Source organism: Cynara cardunculus (assembly GCF_001531365.2).
Source record: "Cynara cardunculus var. scolymus isolate 2C chromosome LG 4, CcrdV1, whole genome shotgun sequence".
Classification (NCBI taxonomy): Eukaryota; Viridiplantae; Streptophyta; class Magnoliopsida; order Asterales; family Asteraceae; genus Cynara; species Cynara cardunculus.
The window spans coordinates 19611760-19632188 of record NC_037531.1 but is presented as its reverse complement, the minus strand read 5'-3'; the positions used below and the strand labels follow the sequence as shown (position 1 = coordinate 19632188).

Sequence of the window (20429 nt, the reverse complement as noted above, 5' to 3'; positions counted from 1 at the left end):
CATTAAATTATAAAAGATTTTATTTGATCGAAATAAAATACCTTTCTATTAATTAAATTTATATTTAAATAATTATTTGGTTTTTATTATAATATTAATAATAAACTAATATTTTAGTTTTAATTAAAAAGATAATGTTTTTATAAATTATATTATTTATTTAATTAAAATAATTGAAGAGGAGTGGAAAAGTAGAAATGGGCGTGGAATTAAAATCCAAAGATCGTTCTGTAATTTACTACCCACAAAACAAGCACCGTCTCTCTCTCTCTCTCTCTGTCTAGTTCACTCCATCGAGATCTCTGTTCTCTCTGGTCCCTCGAAGATGGATCGGGGCTCCAATGGATTCGTGTTCACCATTGGTATCTTCATGCTTCTTATCTCATCTTCTGAATCATTTTACTTGCCTGGTGTTGCTCCTCGTGATTTTCAAAGGGTACGTGATCTTGAATTTACTGTGGTTTTCTAACTCAAATTGGCGATTATGTATGTGTTTTTAGTATCGAACCATTTAGATCTTGCACAACTGAATTTACTTCGTTATGCTGTTTATTGCTTATGATCCATGTGAATCGAGTTTGGATCTAGGGTTTTGGGTTTCCGATTGGGAATGGAGTTAGGTCATTTTTTGGTACTTTTGATGTTATTAATTTCTATTTAGAGGTACGTACCCTTTGCTGCTATTTGTGTTAAATTCAGTCATCTCTGTGGGTTAATCTAATAAGTATACTCTTGTTCGCTTAATGCTCAAATTCAAGAAAGATTTAGTGAGGAGTGTAGGCAATTCTAGATGCTTGTTTGGTGAGGAATGTATATGATTTTGGAAAGAAGTCGTTGATCAATTGAGTGGAAAGAGCTGGGTTGTTCTGTACCCTATTTTTCATCGCCTACATAGTTTCCTGATCCAATTGGAAGTGGGTGGTGCTAGGCTTTGTGTATGCTCGCTTGCATAATTTTGTTTCAACTGTATAAACAAGTTTTCTTCTGTGATTCAGGGCAAATTTCCTTTAAAGATCATGATTTTTTTTTCTTTTTTGAAGTATATATAATACTTAAATATCGCAAATGGAACTGACACACACTCCTCACCTTTGGTGAGGTTTGAACCTTGACCTCTTGGAAGGTTGGGCTACAACATACCGCTAGGCCCTTTGATCGATCACGATATTTTAGCATTAGCTGTTATTCCCTCTGATGAAAATGGGATTTATTACAAGTTTTTGATAGTTGATAAATTTTAGGGTAGACTAAAGATGGTTAAAAATACCCAAAATTTATCATACTTCTGCTTTGAAGATAGGTCATGTTTTCGTTGCACCTTAAATCCTGTTCATTTAACCTTCGGTTTGAAGTCTACTGATTATATTTGTGTCATACACACACACGCTACTAGCATGTGTGTGTGTATATACCACTAAGCTTCTTAATATATTTTAATCGTTTATATAATTTCCATGTGTTGCATTTACCAGGGTGATCCACTTCAAGTTAAAGTCAACAAATTGTCGTCTACCAAGACTCAACTTCCTTATGACTACTATTACTTGAACTATTGTAAGCCCAAGGAAATTCAAAATACTGCAGAAAATTTGGGCGAGGTGCTACGAGGTGATCGCATAGAGAATTCAGTTTACACGGTGAGGATCTACATTTTTTCTCATTCTATATGGTTCCTGGTAAAGGAAAGGTGGTTGTTCTATTATGCTTTGGCTTAAAACCAAACCAAACCAAACGAGCCCAATATATCCCACAGTGCTGACGTCTACTTTGGAGAGTATAGCGGTTGTTTCGTGAATTTTTCTTATTATTGTGTCATGATAGAAGTTCTTAATCTTCATTTCAGTTTCAAATGAGAGAGGAGCTACCATGCAAAGTTGGTTGTCGAATAAAGCTTGATGCTGAATCTGCAAAAAAATTCAGGGAAAAAATTGACGATGAGTACCGGGTTAATATGTATGGTTAATTTGTCTTAACTTTGTCATCAGTTTACAATATATCGTCAATCAAACCTTGAGGGCCAGCTCAACCAGCAAACAGAGGCTAGGCCTTGGGGCTCTTCCCCATAGGTTGCCTGTTCAAGTCTCCTTAGGGCCACTGGGATTTTCATGGCTGTTATATTCAGGGCCAATGGACACCCACGATTTTACCTATATATATGTATATATGCAGGGTTGGATTCCGGTGAGAAGGGAAGTTATGGTGAGAAGCGTAAGAAGAGAGCTCCACCCTTGGATCAATCCTAATTGAATGTCAAATGAGGTGCACCAAGATGCACCGGATTAATTCTTTCTAAAGTGCAATTCATGGGTGGGCATGAGATTAAAAGTGATCAAGGGTTCAAATCTCTTCTTGCACTTCTCATCATAACTTCCCTTCTCACACGATCCTTCGCCTATATATGCATATATATACTTGTGGATCATGCTGAAACAACGGGATGATGGGAATAACAAAGCAGAGATTTTTAAATGAGGACGTCCATATATGAGTTGTTCCATTAATCATTATTTTTTATTTTCGGGTCTTTTCGTTGCATGTGTATGTGTATATATACGTGTGTGTGTGTGCCATTTATCAATTCCATTCCTGATGTACCCTAGGAGACTCAATCCATGACTATCCCCACCTCATGGTTGTGGCTTGTGGGGCTGATAAGTGGTTTATAAGGCTATCCTTCCCTCTCTGAGTCCCTCCCACTAGATTATTTGAATGCTACATTAGGTGTAGTAAAATAGGACATTCATATTTGATTACTTATTCTTAAACATCTATAATCGACTTCTACATGTGTGGAATGCCTTGGATTGATATTTTTGGATCTCTATTAATTTGTGCAGGATTTTAGATAACCTACCAGTTGCTGTTCTTAGACAAAGACGGGATGGCAGTCCGTCAACCACTTATGAACATGGTTTCCGTGTTGGTTTCAAAGGAAATTATGCTGGGGTGAGTTTAATTGTGGAGAAATTCACTTGACTTCTATGATCCAGAACTCCAGAAATTTATTCTATTGTTTACATTTTTCAGAGCAAAGATGAAAAATATTTCATCAATAATCACCTGAGCTTTAGAGTCATGTATCACAAGGATCTTGAGACCGATTCTGCTCGAATTGTTGGGTTTGAAGTTACTCCAAACAGGTATGTTTCTCATTCCTGCTTTACTCAAGTGAACAAGAAAAAAAAATAGTGTTTTTTTTGGATAAAGGGAAATAAAATAGTGTTGCCAAGAATTGGTAAAATCTTAGTAGAGTTGAACAAACATGCAACATTATGTTTTCGATGGCTCACAGGATCGAATGAGGTTGCATTACCTTGCCTAGGTGTTTTGATTGTGATATACTCCCTCCATCCCAAAATAAATGACCACAATGAAAAAAGGTCATAGATTTAGAAATGTGTAACTATTAAACTATTTGATTAACTAAATGACACTTTTATCCTTAATAATAGAGGGATTAATAAATTTCTCCATCTCATAATTAAGAGTAGAATTGGAAAGTATGCACTTATTTTTGAAAGCGGACACGTGTTTTGGGACAAACTAAATTAGAAATATAGACGATTATTTTGGAACGGAAGGAGTACAAATTATGTCTTTTCAGCATGAAACAATTGGTATTTCGCCAAATTGATCGTCTCTAGATGGTCTAAACTTTGCTGCCGACTTGTGCTAACAGTATCAATCATGAGTACAAGGAGTGGGACGATAAGAATCCTCAATTAACCACCTGTAACCAGAATACCAAAAACATAATTCAAGGAAGCACTGTACCACAGGAAGTTGATACAGGCAAGGAGGTTGTATTCACATATGATGTTACATTCAAGGTACGATTGTAAACCCTAGCACTTGTCCTGTTTTTCTTTTGTAACTGTGGATGTCCGGGCCAGCTTGGCCGTAGCTCAACTAATCCCATGGACTATGGTACCCTAAAGTTAACAGCTGAACAAACCCTTTAGTGAGAGGACTTCAACCGGTGACCTCTAGAACGCACACCTAAGGTCTTAACTGTTGAGCTACTGCTCAGGGTGCATTTGGTGACATGACAATACTAGGGATGGAAACAGGGCCGGTATTGTGCGGGTAATGCATCCCCTGACCCCGACTAATCCTCGACGGGTTCAGGGGGAAGAAATCCCCGACTCGTTTGGGGTATCCAACGTTTAGTAAAATGAACAATAAAAAGAACATTGTATTTTAAAATAAAAAGTACAATGAATCATAACTAAATTACTTAGGGAAAAGTTTTTAAAAACCCAACAAACTATTCCATTTTGAATGACCTTGAACTACTTTTTTGAATGAAAAAACCATTAAATTTTCTCATTTTGAATGATTAAGTCACTGAACTATTTTTTTGAATGAAAACCCATCAAACTTTCTCATTTTTGATCAAGTCCCTAAATTTTTTTTTTGAATAAATAAACCATCGAACTTCTAAAACATGGTTACCTACATCTTTTAATTAAAAAAAACTACATGTAACTGACTAGGAATGTAAAGTTAAACCTAAATCAGTTTTACTGTGGCCAAACCCTACTCCATTAAAACCCCTTTCAAACAACAGTATTGCTCCCTCTCGCCACTCCCCTTGCCCCAATGGTGCTCATTCTTCAAATCGCCTAACACGCTTTTGGCCCCTGCCATTGATCTCCCTTGTTTTGATCTATTTTGTATCTGTCAGAAGAGGGAGAATCAAAAGATAACCAGTTACAAGTAGCTTTTTTGGGGTTAAAAGGATGTACATAACCAATTTCTTAAAGTAGGATGGTTTAATTTATTGAAAAAATTGTTCAGGGACTTAATCATCCAAAATGATAAAATTTAATGGTTTTTTCATTCAAAATGAGAAAGTTTAATGGTTTTTTCATTCAAAAAAAATAGTTCCGGTACTTGATCGTTCAAAACGGTATAGTTTGTTGGGTTTTTTTGAACTTTTTCCTACTTATTAATATTGAAGGGTCAGGTTTAGGGGAAAATCACAAAAAATGGAAAACTAAGGAACACCCTAGTGACAATACATTTGGATGGTATGCACATGTGCATACAAGTAATTTGTAAGCAATTTACTCGCTATACATATGTGCATAATATGCATATGTGCATAAAAACCAAGAAACAACTTCAATTACTTGAATGCAAGTGTGCATGCCGTCCAGATGAATAGTTACGAGGGTGTTCATCAGTTTTCCCTTTTGGGGGTTTCCCCTGAACCTCCCTCTAATTTTTAAATGGCAAATATATTTATTATATATTTATAAAGATATATACACATATGCATATATTTAACAAAATAAAACTTTCATCGGGTCAGATTAGGGAGGGGTAGTGTCATCCCTGACCCCTACCCGCTACAGGTATGAAAGTAAACCCCGTCCTCGCCCCATTACACGCCAAAGTGGGGAATCCGAATCCCCGCCCGTTAAATTTCCATCTCTAAACAGGATCCATGTTTGGCGTGACATTAGATTGGGACAGGTTATATACCGAGTGGGACAAAAATGCATTTTTTTTTCCAATCCCACCAAACTAGATGGAACAAGAGCAAAAATCAGGCAGATGGGAAAATATTGGTAATTACTAAACTATCCACCGATCCTGTCGGCATACCAAACGCACTTTGTTCTTCTATTATGAAGTCGGCAATACCTTTGTCTCGGTTTCTTATCTATTTCACCTTTTTAGGAGAGTGACATCAAATGGGCATCGCGTTGGGACACCTACCTTCTTATGAACGATGATCAGATCCATTGGTTTTCGATCATAAACTCCTTGATGATTGTCCTCTTTCTTTCCGGGATGGTAGCTATGATCATGATGAGAACGCTCTATAGAGACATCACAAATTATAATCAATTGGACACACAAGATGAAGCTCAAGAAGAAACCGGATGGAAACTCGTTCATGGAGATGTTTTTCGAGCTCCCGTGAATTCCGGGTTACTGTGTGTTTACGTTGGAACAGGCGTCCAGATCTTCGGGATGACACTCGCCACCATGATATTTGCATTATTGGGCTTCTTATCACCCTCCAACCGTGGCGGACTTATGACGGCCCTCGTTCTTTTATGGGTGTTTATGGGCTTATTTGCAGGCTATTCCTCAGCCCGTCTCTACAAAATGCTAAAGGGTACTGAATGGAAGAAAAACACGTTGAAAACATCTTTCATGTTTCCCGGTATCTTATTTGCAATTTTCTTCGTCCTCAATGCCTTAATTTGGGGAGAAAAGTCTTCCGGGGCTGTACCGTTTGGAACCATGTTCGCTCTCGTTTGCTTATGGTTTGGCATTTCCGTACCTTTGGTTTTCGTGGGAAGTTACTTGGGTTTCAAAAAACCCGCTATGGAAGATCCGGTGAAAACGAACAAGATCCCGAGACAAGTCCCAGAACAAGCTTGGTACATGAAACCTGTCTTCTCGATTCTTATCGGTGGAATTCTTCCATTCGGGGCCGTTTTCATCGAGCTTTTCTTCATCTTGACGTCCATTTGGCTTAACCAATTCTACTACATTTTCGGGTTTCTCTTCATCGTGTTCGTCATCTTGATCATAACATGCGCAGAAATAACCGTGGTGTTGTGTTACTTCCAGTTATGCAGCGAAGACTACAATTGGTGGTGGCGGGCTTACTTGACCGCCGGTTCGTCGGCACTATACCTTTTTCTCTATTCCGTATTCTATTTCTTCACGAAATTGGAAATCTCGAAACTGGTTTCGGGAATCCTCTACTTTGGGTACATGTTGATTGCTTCGTATGCATTCTTCGTGTTAACGGGTACCATCGGGTTTTATGCTTGTCTTTGGTTTGTGCGAAAAATCTATGCGTCGGTTAAGATCGATTAGCGGGCAGTGTAGTGTTACTCTTAGGAGGGAAAACAATCTTAAGGTTGTAAACAGACTTATTGTAGAATAGTGGTTTTGGTTTGTATGATGGGTTGGTTTTTTTTTGTTTCTATTTGGTTTGTTTTACACAAAGCATCAAAATGTTATTTGGATGGAGTGTTTTTTTGGGCAATAGCAATAGATTATGTCCAATCTTTCTTCTATAATATAGAATTAAGAATAAAATACTAATCAATGTTCTACGACTTTTATGTGGAAACGGACATACATAACATAACAGAAGAAACCTATATTTTATTAAGGGGCTGTTTGGCAATTGTTGAATGATTAAGTGATCAAAATGATTAAGATACTTTTATAATATAGTGTAAAATAAAATATAGTTGTGTACAATGAAATTAAGATTTTTAATGGTTAAGGGAGATCCATTATACAAAATCATTAAGAGGGTTTTAGAATCATTAAGAGACATTTTTTTTTTTGCCAATCATTTTCCGTTTAAAAGATCGCCTGATTGGTTTTTATTAGATACTGTATAAATAAAGTTGTATATTAAATGAAACTTCTAATTTTCGGGTTGTTTGGTTGGGTTTTTTTTTTTATGTTTTGTATGGATAAAGTTGTATATGTAGATTAACCTGTCTATATAAATTGATAATTTTTTTGTTTGAGAGAGTTTTTCATAGATAAAAGTGTGTTTTTAAGTATGAGATACATGTTTGGAGAAAATTGGCTTTATACATAAAAAAAAACTTTCCCCGTAGAAGTTTACTAAACAAGAGGTTTTTTAGTTGGGTTTTCATTTAGAGTCTGTTTGTCAGTAACTTAATGCGTTTAATGGGACCCACAATTTATTAAGTCAACTATACATGACTGTTTGATAGTGAATTAATGATATAGTATTGACTTATACAGTAAGTTTTTAAAGGAAACTTTATGCAGAAAGCTAATTAAGAAACACCCTCCTCCCATATATGAAAAATCTTTCTAAACAAAACATTTTCAATCCACATAGACATCTTCATCCATACATGATCTAATAAAAAACCAACCAAACAACCCTAAGTTTTGTATGGACAAAGCTGTATGTATGGGTTTGTCTGTCTAGGTTGAAAATATTTTTATTTTGAAGGGTTTTTCGTAGATAAAATGAATGTATTTTTTTAATTGTGAGGGAAACGTAGAAAAAACCTGACTTTTTACATAAAACTCTCTATAAGCTTACTGCATAAGCCACTTTATATATAATTAAACCATTATCAAACTGTTATTTATTACCGAGTGAATAAACAATGAGTTTCAATAATCTCATTAAGATGCTTACAAAACACGCTCTTAAGCCATTTTTTATACCATTAAATTATTATCAGATAGTTATATAACTAAAGAGTTGTGTGACAGTTGATGAATGGTTTGGTGCAGAATGATTAAGTGATCAGAATGATTAAGAGCCTAAAAGACTCTCATGATATGGTGTAAAATGAAATATAATTGTTTGGTAATTCTTTATAATGAAATTAGGGCACTGAATGGTTAAAGGAGACCCATAATACAAAATTCTTCGGAAAATTTAAAATCATTAAGAGCCAATTTTTTTTTTTTGTCAAACAAGATTCACCGCTTAACAATTAAAATAATGACTCTTAATAAAACTGTTAAAAGATAAACAAACAACTTTAGTTAAATATGAGTTTCGTTAGGTTGATTATTTATTAAGAGATTCACCGAAATAATCATTTTAAATTGTTGTATTTGTTTGGTTCGCACCAATTCGTCCCACGCTTAAACGCACGTCCAAACACCTCAAGAACACTCCAGATGTTTGCGAAACCCTAACTCGGGGGCGGGGTTTCATCGACCACAGATATTCATAATCGACCAGCCAAATTGGCAACAAAACCAGGCGCCGGCGAAGCTACCTTACAATTCCACCACTATTTCACACACAATCTTGTATCCCTAAAGTGAAGTCTCAAGAATTTCTGTTCGGATTGATATAGCCAATCTTCATCATTACCTTTCGTAGCGTCTATAAACAAGAAATGAGTCGTTATGACAGCCGTTCCGGCGACCCTGGTTCTTATCGGGACCGGAGAAGGTAAATCTAGTTTCATTACAGCTTGCAGTACACATGGTTTATGCGTTTTATTTGTTTTTACATAGTTTTAGTGGTTTAGGGTTTGGAATTTGGACCGTGTGCCGTCGTTCCCTTTATATATTGGGGATTTTTATCAATTTCGAGTGTTTTACGTCGGTTGATTTCTGTTGTTTACGGTTTGAATTCCGTATACAGGGTTTCATAACGAGGAAAGTTAACAAATTTCTTTGCGGTTGGCATGGAACGAAAGAAATTTGTCTTTTTCCCAGTGTTGGGTTTTATAATTGTGGTTTTACCAAGTATAGTCTAAGGGTGTCAATTTTATACCACGACAAACCAACCAATTCTAGTAGTTGATTGGTTTGTAGTACCGTAGTAACTATCTAGAGTTGGTTGGTACATGATTAGAAGTCATGAACCATGGTAATACCATAACATACCAACTTATATAGAAGTTCGATTAGTAATACAACATATTTCTATTTAAATTTTAAGTTATCTTGTTTTACATTTTGCTAAATTATAATTCAGATGGATATATAGAATTTGATTAAATTCTCTAGCGCAACCCAAACAACCTTAGTAACTCGTTCACGACTCAACGGTCCATCGACGCCCCTCAATTGCCACTTGTCGTAGAGTATCAGTGAATGCTTATATTATAGGAAAGATTATTTGAATGCTTGTATAGGTAGGGATAAGTGGTACAACACATATCAACATCTATACTACCTTATAAACCAGATTTGTCAAAAATCTTAAAAACAATTTTTAATGCACAAAGTACTATACATTTATGCACAAAGTCTTAAAAACAACTCATAATGCATTAAGTACTACTACTTTATGCATTTAGTCTTAAAATCTCTTAATCTACAATTAAAATAACATATGGTACAAGTTACCAATGCAAATTATTACTTTTTCTTTTCATGTTCCCAAGATACTTTTGACACTTTTCACTCATGCTTTCACCCTCTCATACCTCTGTCTTCTCCCCATCCCCCAAGGTGAGATTCAAACTGATATTCACCATGAGTTATTAAAAGTTCTCCCATTCAATTGCTCTAGAACTCTCGGTCTCGCTCTCGATCTCGTGGTTCTTTGCTCTTGGTGTAAATCGAACATATTTGTGGAGTCGTTTAAATATGTTGGATTTTAAATATATTGGATTTTAAACTGTCATACAATTTTTTTCATCAATAGACTGTAATTGGAACCATAACTCTTATTTATTAAAATTGTTTTAATATGTAAAGACCAAGTGTAATTTATATCATTGTTAAATCTTCTCTAATAAAACAAGTGAAACTTCAAAATCGTTAAAATTTATGGCTCCCGCCGCATTGTGCTAGTACACAACTAGTATTATGTGAATGCTCGATATTTTAAGTGCATCCAGATCTAATTGGTAAATATGTCAATTTAAATAAATTTCAAACTTCAACTTTTAAGATGTTGGTACAATACCATACCGACATGTACCAACAGAAAAAAGTTGGTACCAGATATAGTTGGTTGGTACATGGTATAAAATTTTGTGTACCAATTATAATTGGTTGGTACGTGGTATATGGAAAAAAACATGGCACCGTACCATGTTCACCCCTAATATTTTCTATTTGTGGTTTATTATTGAAGTTCTGAGCATAAAGGTACATAATATGTTAAAGGGTATTGTTTGTTCAGCTTGGATTTTTGATTGTTGATCTGTTGTTTCTACGGCTGTTCAGTTTTAGTAGCTTGGAGTTTCTGTTAATAAAAGCAAAAGGCACCTTACCCATCTTATGTTGTTCAGTGATTCGGGGTTCAGTGGAGGTTCTGGTCTTGGCGGGTACAATTCTTCATCTAGCAAGAAGGACCATGAGAGTTCGGAGCCTCAGCGGAAGGTGGATTTGGATGGTTTAACTCCTTTTGAGAAGAACTTCTATGTGGAGTCTCCAGCTGTTGCAAAAATGTCTGAGAGTGAAGTTGAAGAATACAGGACACGAAGAGAAATCACTGTTGAAGGTCGCGACGTGCCTAAACCTGTTAAGACTTTTGGTGATGCAAGATTTCCAGGTAAAAACCGATAACATTATGATGCAACATACAATTTCTTATTATTGTGTTTTTTATATTTATTTTTTATGTTGTTGCATATAGTATTTTTTGAATGAATGTAGAATCATTGTAGTCTTTCATATACCTTCCATTTTCAGAGGTCTTTTTGATGTTTATTAGGATCCTAAATAATATGAACCAACAACTTTGATTAATAAGTCAATGTCAGCAATAATTCTTACTCAATATATTTATTTGTCTCAAAACAATTACTGGATAGTAATGTCGGTGGGTGGTCTCTTTTAATCTTTGCACTGTAAGAACACACAACACAGGTTGCCACTGACCTTATTCCTATAAAAAAAAGGTTATATCTGTTCTAATCTTTTTACTGTAAGAACAAACAACACAGGTTGCCACTGTCCTTATTCCTATAAAAAAAAGTTCTATCTGTTGGTCAATTCAGGATTGTTAAATTTTCTGTGATGTTTCATCAGTTTAGTCGTATTTGCTTAGCATGCTTGGAAGTTTCTTTATCTAAATGGAGTGGTACAGTTGAAGGTGGTCCCCATGTAAACAATGTAACTGCAGTCTTTTGGTTTGAGGTGGGGGTGGTAGTTCTCAAATCTCAATTCAAGAGATTTGCACTATAATCATCTTTGGCTCTAGTGATGGCGAGAAAGAGTTACCTGGAGGGATTCCCTTCGCTCATTTAAAATTGGGACACAGCAGTGATTAGTGAAAGAACAGTAAAGATCAAAACTTGTGGGATGACTTGGTGTCACACTCACAATAATTAATTTTAATGATTTGCAGATTATGTCATGCAAGAAATTGTGAAAGCAGGCTTCACAGAGCCTACTGCAATTCAAGCTCAAGGATGGCCAATGGCTTTAAAGGGTAGGGATCTCATTGGAATTGCCGAAACAGGATCTGGAAAGACTCTTGCTTATTTGTTGCCTGCAATTGTGCACGTCAACGCTCAGCCAATCTTATGTATGCATTTTTCTACGCCTTGACCTTATTATTTCTTCTTCATCCATTAGGGTGCATTTGGTACACAGGACAAAACAGGGATCACTGTTCCACGTTTACTAGTACTTTTATGTGGAACAAAGTGGAATAGGCGTGTTCCACCCCCACCCCATGGAACAAGATGGAAGAAGGTGGAACAGACCTATATTTTACCAATATTACCTTAAAATAGAACCTAATTCTTTTCTAAAACACCAAATACGCCTCTCTTTACATTTTATTCATTCTTTAAATTCTACATATTGTATTTTATGCTCTATAAGCTTACTTTACTGTCCTCAAAATATTATTTTTATACAATTTCTATATTTTGGTTAATTTGTGTAATTTATTAAATATTGATAATAAAAAAATAATGTAGAAGAAGTATAAAACAAAAATTGGAAACTACATAAATTTTTTTTTTTGGCATCATTTTAATTGTCTTGACGAAAACTTTCTAATGATATACTTTGTTAAAAAATATATATTTTATTATAATTTAATAAATTACGTAAATTAATCAAAATATATGAACAACTCATTATGGGTAAATTGGTCATTTTATTTGTTCTATCATGTCTAATTTTGTCTTACCAAAGGCTGAGCAGTTGTTCTGTTCTGTCCTGTCTGGATACCAAATGCACCTTTATGGCTGTTTTTTTTTCTTATTATATCCCAGCCATCCCGTTTGGCATGATTGTATATATTTCTTTATATGCAGCTCCTGGAGATGGACCAATTGTGTTAGTTTTAGCTCCAACTCGAGAACTTGCTGTTCAAATACAACAAGAAGCAACTAAATTTGGCGCATCTTCAAAGATTAAGAATACTTGCATTTATGGCGGGGTCCCAAAGGGGCCTCAAGTTCGTGATTTACAGAAAGGTAGGTGGTGATAAGCACAAAGATGACTTTACTACTGTATCGTGATGTTCATGGATCGGGTATATCCTAATGCTTCAGCTTATTTAAACATTTTCTAGCATAGTTCTCTTTGTTACACGAGCATATGTTTTATCATAGTTATTTTTTTTCTTCCGGTAGGTGTTGAAATTATTATTGCTACACCTGGAAGGTTAATTGATATGTTGGAGTCTCATCATACAAACTTGCGAAGGGTCACTTACCTTGTGTTGGATGAGGCAGATAGAATGCTAGACATGGGTTTTGAACCTCAGATGAAGAAAATTGTTTCTCAGGTTTGTGACTTAGATGATGATATTTATTGAAGTAATATCCCCCCTTCTTCGACCGAAGTTCTTTTTTTGCTATGAACAAGTTTAATAAGTAGTTTGTGTTACTATTTCTTGGCTGCCCAAGTTTTAGTTGGGAAATCAACAAAAACAGCCGTTTCAGCCGGATACATTTACCTGTTAGCCATTTCTATCCCAGAACTTTCAAAAAATGGCTACTATTTCTTGGCTGAACATGGTCTGCAAGTACAGGGACCAAATTTGTAAATTAGTCTAAATACTTCCTCAACTTGCGGAAGTGCTACTTGCGGACCTAGTCTAATATACAGATTTGGTTGCTGTACTTGCGGACAACGTTTATAAATTTCTTTTTTCTTTTTTAAACTTTTTGACCCCTTCGCAAGTTGAGGAGTTGCTACTTGCGGAGGTAGTGACCACTTTGAAAACGTGGGAGGGAAATGACTAAGAAGTAAACTTGATTGGCTGAAATGGCGATTTCTGTTAATTTCCCTTTTTAGTTGCTCCAAATTCTTTGTTGACACAGTGATTGAAAATTTATCTTTGTTCTATAGGTCTCATTGAAAGGCTAAATTAAGCTAGACTTGTTTTTGGGTTCCAAATCTTCTTCTTTTGCCTTTATCCAGTGGCAAGACACATAAAGGGATTGGGAAGTAAATGATTGTGTGCATTTATGTAAAATATATAATCACTGAAATTCAACATGTAAGATGAAGGATTGTGTGAGAATAGGAGTTAAGGTGAGAGGTGTAAGAAGGGATTTAGACCCTTGATCACTTTTAATCCCAAACCAACCCATGAATTGCTCTTTAGAAGGGAATTGATCCGGTATATCTCATTAGTGTTGATCTAGTGGTTCTCATCAATTAGGATTGGTACAAGGGTGGAGATCCCTTCTTACTCTTTTCACCATAACTTTCATTCTCATCGGAACCCAACCCCAACATGTAATTCGATATACAATTTTGATGACTATTGATAACCAGGCACTTGAGTTTTCATGAACTGCAGATATATTTTAGTTAGAAGATGAAGGATCTTGTGAGAATAGGAGTTAAAGCGAGGAGTGTAAGAAGGAATTTGGACCCTTGATCACTTTTAATCTCACCCCAACCCTTTGAATTGCACTTCTTAGGGGAACTTATCCGGTGCATCTCATTAGGGTTGATCTTCAATTAGAATTGATCCAAGGGTGGAGATATCTTACCCTTCTCACCAATCACCATAACTTCCATTCTCACCAAAACCCAACCCTTAGTCTGTTCTTTTTTCTGTTTCTGTAAGCTGTTTATGTTCTTCTTCTTACACTAATCAACCAATTCACATTAACCCTGAAAACGGCTTCGCTATTTAGAACGAAGGGGGAAAAGAAATCCTATAACTACAGTGTGATCAAGGGACTACTAAAGCAACAGTTCTTTTTAAATTTTACCACATTTCTCTGTGACATATATGCAGATACGGCCAGATCGTCAAACCTTGTACTGGAGTGCCACATGGCCAAAGGAAGTTGAGCTACTTGCAAGACAGTTCCTTTACAACCCATACAAAGTAAGTTCCTTTTCGCAATACTAGTTACTTTTTTCACCATATATCCTTTTCTATGCTGTTAATTGCGGCGAAATAGTGGTTCCGCTAATCACCGCAATTGGGCTGCGATTTTGATTTGGAATAGCGATGTGAAAACCGCAATTAAGAGTTGGTCTTTTAATTGGCCTTTTTAAAGGGTTTAGAGAAGTAGGTTAAGGGATTACGAGCTAGGGGGCTGATTTTGATGTGCAATTTTGGTGTGTAAACTCGCTATTCCTCTTTCTGTTCTAGTTTACTATTCTGCATCTTCTCTTCACAACAACATTGTCTTCCAACATTTATTGCTCGTCATCTCTTCTATTCACGTGTTCTTATGTTCATCTTCAAAATATATATTATGTTATGTGTACATTCATACATTTATATATAAATGTAATTATTACATGAACTGCTATTTGTGGACCGGTATACCACTGCTTTGCCATCGTAATAACCGCTATATCAAATCATGCTATTTCAGATTTTGACCGCTTTAACAGCATAGATCCTTTTTCAGTCAGCTTCTTTCTCTCACAAACACACAAAACACTATAGTTTCAGTTTTCACACGGACTGAATATTTGATGTTTCATCGGCAACTTGTGGTGTTGCCATGCTGCTACTTGAAATATATACAGGTGGTAATTGGTTCTCAAGACTTAAAAGCTAACCATTCTATTCACCAACACGTGGATATTGTTACCGAGAATCAGAAGTATAACAAGTAAGTTGATAATTTTTTTGGAGGTCACGATGAGATGGCCAAGGTTATTCAATACGGCTTGTCGAATCTATAGATGCTTGTAAGTAATTATTTTGCTTGATATCAGACTGGTCAAACTGCTGGATGATATCATGGATGGTAGCCGGATTCTGATATTCATGGACACTAAAAAGGGGTGTGACCAAATCACCCGTCAGCTCAGGATGGATGGTTGGCCTGCTTTGTCGATTCATGGAGATAAAAGTCAAGCGGAAAGAGATTGGGTTTTGTCCGAGTTCAAAGCTGGTAAAAGTCCGATAATGACAGCCACAGACGTTGCAGCTCGTGGGTTAGGTACTTGTTGTTCAAGGCAGCCTAAATCTTGTTTCAAATTTAACATTTTACTGATGACACTTCTAGAACTCTAAACTTTGGTAACATGCATCCACTTGGTTAAGCTGTTAGGCGACCAACTTATTTGGAAAGCTAAGAGTGTTTGATGTAACTCATTCGTGTTTGACGCATTGAGTGTATGCTGTACTGCTGTAGAGACCAGAGTGTATGCTGTAACTCATTCGTGTTTGACGCATTGAGAAAACCATGTGCAACTGTACAAATAGAACATAGGGCGTCTTTCTAGAACAAGTGTGACAAGGGGGCAGTTTACCAACAGAGACTGGGTTAGCGTTAACTGGGTAAGTGTGCGGTCTTGGTCACTAATCACTGACCGAGTAAGAGCCTCTCCTTTAGCGTACTACTGGTCAGCCATCTTGGCCAACGTCCCGGACCGGTAAGAGGGGCTTGGTAAACAGCAGCATCTCTGACCTTGTAAGCGCCTCTTACTGGGCACGAGGCGGTAAACAGGTTGTAAACAGCCCCAAAGTCTCCACTAGGGGCCGTTTACCAAACTCTTACCTGAGTAAGTGCTTATCGGCAAAATTCAATATTATCACTTACTTACAAGTAAGATTTTAGGCTACCAAAACGATATCGTACTTTATCCTCCTTGCGCTATGAATTGGCTTTCTTGTTGTTAATGGGCAGGGGTCCTGGGGCCGGACCTACCATATCAAAAGGGTCGTAGTAAAAGAACCCGCCCAATGCTTACTATCGAGATTGGTTCGTCAGGCTTTACTCCCATTCCAAATGTAACAATTTACCCGGTAAGTGCTAACCGTGGTAAGAGTCGTCGTCGTCACTTACCGGGTAAGACTCTAGGTCCTTATCTTCGCTCTTACCGGGTAAGATTTTTGGTCCTTGTCATATTCATCGGTAAGGTAATGTAACTTGATAAGCACTCACCGGGTAAATGTTTGGTAAACGGCCTCTTAGTTCCAGTTCTAGTCAGTATTCCTTTCTTACACTTGACATCAGGTTCTTGCATATGATTGCAGCTCTAGTAAATTGTGTAGATTTGCCCATTAAAATAAAAGCAAAGCCTTATATGGTCAGCCACCTGTTCATCGTGATTGAAGGCTATAATGATTAAAGAAACTTACAACTATTAATTGAGAGAAGAAAAAGGGAGAGGTAGTTTTCTCATCATCATTATCTTTTTATTCCTCATGGGTAGGCATTCTCCTTCAAATGTTTCTGGTTCTTTCTTGTTTGCCTTTTGGTAAGTAAAAGATGCCAAATGCATCAAGTATTGATACCATGATGAACGTAGAAGTACTTGAGTCACTTCTTCTGGAACTTCCAGCCAGCCGCCACAAAATTCTAAGTGATTCCTTCAAAATAGGGCCTTCTGATCAGTCATTATACTTGTATATCTCTAGAAGAACAACAGTCACAATTCTCATCACAACTACAAGAGCTTGTTTGTAGTTATATTAGATTGTCACAAGGCCGACAATTTTTCAGGCCTGTCCCGGGCCTTCCAAGCCCGTTTTCAGTGAGTGAAAAAAAGCTTGGGACATGCCGGGCTTGGGAGTTGAAAAAAGGACCCGATTGGGTTTTTCAGGCTGAGCTAGGTCTAATTGGGATTTTCCAGGCGGGGCCTAGGCCCGGGCCTGCCTCTCAATATTTCAGCTCGATCAGATTTTTGAGGTCTGGCCTGGACTGGGCTTTGTGCACACTAGGGCCAGGCTATATGGCCGGGTTTCAGGCTTGGGTTCTTTGTGCATTTCTATCCCAGTTATTATCAGTCTGTAAAGTAGATTACCTCTTGGATTGATCTTATCGTCTTCAATTTATGAACATGGAGAATATTTCTCTTGAATGTCTCCGTTACCACTTGTTTTCTTCTATAAGCTCAATTTATCAGTCTTTATCATTTGGTATAAGCTTTCACTTTGTCATTAATTGATAGATTGTAGGATGAAGTCTTTATCATTTGGTATAAGCTTTCACTTTGTCATTTGATTTTGGCATTATAATCACTTCAATATGTCGTCATTGTTGTTGTTTTGATAGATTGTATGAACCAAAATGTGTGGTGTTCATATTATTGATTAAATGATATGATTGCAAATGAATGACAGATGTGAAGGACGTCAAATATGTGATCAATTATGATTTCCCTGGTTCATTGGAAGATTATGTTCATCGGATTGGTCGAACAGGAAGAGCCGGGGCCAAAGGGACAGCATACACCTTCTTTACAGCAGCAAATGCTAGGTTTGCTAAAGAACTTATTGCCATCCTTCAGGAGGCAGGCCAGAAGGTGAATCCTGATCTAGCTGCAATGGGCCGTGGTGCACCTCCTCCTCCATCAGGTTGGTTGGCTCAATTCGTGTGTGTGTATATATATATATATATATATATATAGAGAGAGAGAGAGAGAGAGAGAGGGATGAAGGATCATGCGAGATGCTAAACATTTTGCGAGAAGTCGAGAAGTCTCAATATTATATATGATTACACTTCTTTGGGTGTGTTTAATCATATATGATTAAACGTCTTTGTGTTGTCAATGCAACTTGTATTTAAGCATATATGATTAAGCTTGTGTATCATATGTGTAATCATATATGATATTGGAACTTCTCGCCTTCTTGCATAATGTTTAGCTTCTCGTTTCCAGGTCAGGCTTTTTCAGGGCTGAGCCTGCCCCAAAGACTTCGGCCTGATCGGGCTTTGAGGCTTAGCCTGGACCAGGCTTTGGGCTTACTTGGCTTGGGCTTTTTTGTGCGTCTTTAATCTCACACAGGGTTTAGGTTTGAGGGTAATGTATGTAGACCTGACCTCCACCAAAAAAGGGTAAAGCGGTCATTTTCTTGAAGAATCCCGGATTAAAATAGATTATGATAGGCAAGAATTTGTGGGATTTGTTTTAGTCGTGGATATATGATGGGAACTCGGTTTTTCTTGGCTATGTAACTCATGGCATTTTTAACTTTGTGGTGGGTAGGACATGGTGGTTTCCGTGATCGTGGTCGGGGTTACGGCGGTGGTCGATCATGGAACGGATGAGCAATAACAATCACCACCATTGTGAGGCGGCAACAGAGGTGGATATGTTATCGGGCTTTTTCGTTGTAAACAGTGAATTTGGAGTAGTTTGAACTGGTTAGTATTGCAGTTGGGAGATGTTATGTTTGTGTACTGAAGATAAGGAGTCAGCAAGTAGAAGTTTCAATCTTATGGACCTTGCACCTATTTTCAGAGTTTAAATCAATACCATCTATCTATCTTCTTAAATGATATTATAATGAGTGTGTACTCCATTTGTTTATGAACATTGTAATGTTATATATGATGAGTACTTGGAGCCAGAGATGGCCAAAAAGCGGGATCGGGCCGGGCCAGGACCAATTGATTTCTCTCTTGTAACCGGTCTCCGGACTGCCATGTTTTTTGTGCAATACCGTATCACGTTTACTCTCTCGTAACTGGGCTAGGCCATGTTTTTTGTGCGATACCGCACGTTTTCTCTTGTAAACGGATTGGGCCCGGTTTTTTCTCTTGTAACTGGGCTAGGTCATGTTTTTTGTGCAATACCGTAGCCGGGCCAGAACCGCCGGGTCCTGGTCCTATGTCGGTCCCAAAATGCCGGTCCATTTTGGCTATCTGTACTTGGAGATGCTCAAAGAAGTATTTGCTTGAAACCTGTCGAAAATACCTGGTCCTAGTGAGCCTGAGCCCGAATTCAAACATGAAGCTTTAATAAGTTGTACGTACGTATAATTTATTTGTAATCTTGAATTTTAATAGTTTTTTAAGAGTTTTTTTGTCAAATTCTTTATAATATAGTATAGATAATAGGCCATGGTCGTATTCGAAGCAGACATCCACCAAAATTTACCACTGTACGAAACTTTAACCTTTCTATACTATAGCATGAAAATACATATAATCCAATAAGTCATTGTAATTAACTTATGCATCTGCCAACAAAGGATCAACATCAAAATTAAATCGGTATAAGTATCACTATTTTTCAAGTTTACACTTTACCATTGACGAGTCTTGAACTCTTGAGTAGTAAAAATGTTACCAATGCATCTGCCAACAAAATTTCAAAATCAAAATTAGTTCAAGAATAGAGATGGAAAAATACGGTCCAAAGATCTAGGATTTTGAAGAATTAAACATAGATGAAGAAGTCAAAGTCATCTAATTTAATAGAGATATAAATAAGCAGATACTGACAAAGAAATAAAGAATTGAGATAAACATAAATGAATTGATTCTTATCGATATTAGTTAGTTAGACATATATTTAAAGGAAATGAATATAGATGAACATTGTGGGTGGGTTTGGGGGTGATAACAAAAAGTTAGAAGCTTTAGTAACTTGTACTGATGATGCATCATTAGTTTGTACTCTTAAATTTTAAGTAATATGCATTAAAAATTAGTACGTTATATATTGTAATTTGTACTTAAGAGTTCTGCGTAAATGCTTTATAATATAGTATAAATATATAGTTTTACGGGTTGTTTATGAAATGCTTATCGGGCAAATTCTTATCGATATAAGATATCATGCTCATTTACCTT

General features: G+C 36.7%; 2 protein-coding genes across 2 annotated transcripts; both read left to right on the top strand.

Annotated features, from left to right (window-relative positions):
* The first annotated feature begins 251 nt into the window (after positions 1-251).
* LOC112510748 (transmembrane 9 superfamily member 7) lies at positions 252-6934 on the top strand. Its single transcript, XM_025116073.1, has 7 exons — positions 252-436; positions 1473-1637; positions 1844-1953; positions 2838-2946; positions 3028-3140; positions 3680-3830; positions 5689-6934. The coding sequence occupies exons 1-7, from the start codon at positions 326-328 to the stop codon at positions 6844-6846; spliced, it is 1917 nt and encodes a 638-aa protein (XP_024971841.1). The 5' UTR covers positions 252-325; the 3' UTR covers positions 6847-6934.
* A 1694-nt stretch (positions 6935-8628) lies between these two features.
* LOC112511375 (DEAD-box ATP-dependent RNA helicase 20) lies at positions 8629-19215 on the top strand. Its single transcript, XM_025116971.1, has 10 exons — positions 8629-8944; positions 10743-11005; positions 11804-11983; positions 12726-12887; positions 13047-13201; positions 14672-14764; positions 15421-15506; positions 15613-15839; positions 17969-18202; positions 18838-19215. Exons 1-10 carry the CDS (start codon positions 8889-8891, stop codon positions 18897-18899), a joined length of 1518 nt encoding a protein of 505 aa, XP_024972739.1. The 5' UTR covers positions 8629-8888; the 3' UTR covers positions 18900-19215.
* The last annotated feature ends 1214 nt before the right edge of the window (positions 19216-20429 follow it).

Bases quoted from the DNA above. Each gene is read 5' to 3' on its own strand.
- LOC112511375 (XM_025116971.1), top strand. From the start codon at position 8,889: ATGAGTCGTTATGACAGCCGTTCCGGCGACCCTGGTTCTTATCGGGAC. The intron at 13,202-14,671 runs GTTTGTGACTTA...ACATATATGCAG, and splicing joins TGAAGAAAATTGTTTCTCAG to ATACGGCCAGATCGTCAAAC. The intron at 15,840-17,968 runs GTACTTGTTGTT...AATGAATGACAG, and splicing joins CGTTGCAGCTCGTGGGTTAG to ATGTGAAGGACGTCAAATAT.
- LOC112510748 (XM_025116073.1), top strand. From the start codon at position 326: ATGGATCGGGGCTCCAATGGATTCGTGTTCACCATTGGTATCTTCATG. The intron at 1,954-2,837 runs GTATGGTTAATT...TAATTTGTGCAG, and splicing joins GATGAGTACCGGGTTAATAT to GATTTTAGATAACCTACCAG. The intron at 3,141-3,679 runs GTATGTTTCTCA...TTGTGCTAACAG, and splicing joins TTTGAAGTTACTCCAAACAG to TATCAATCATGAGTACAAGG.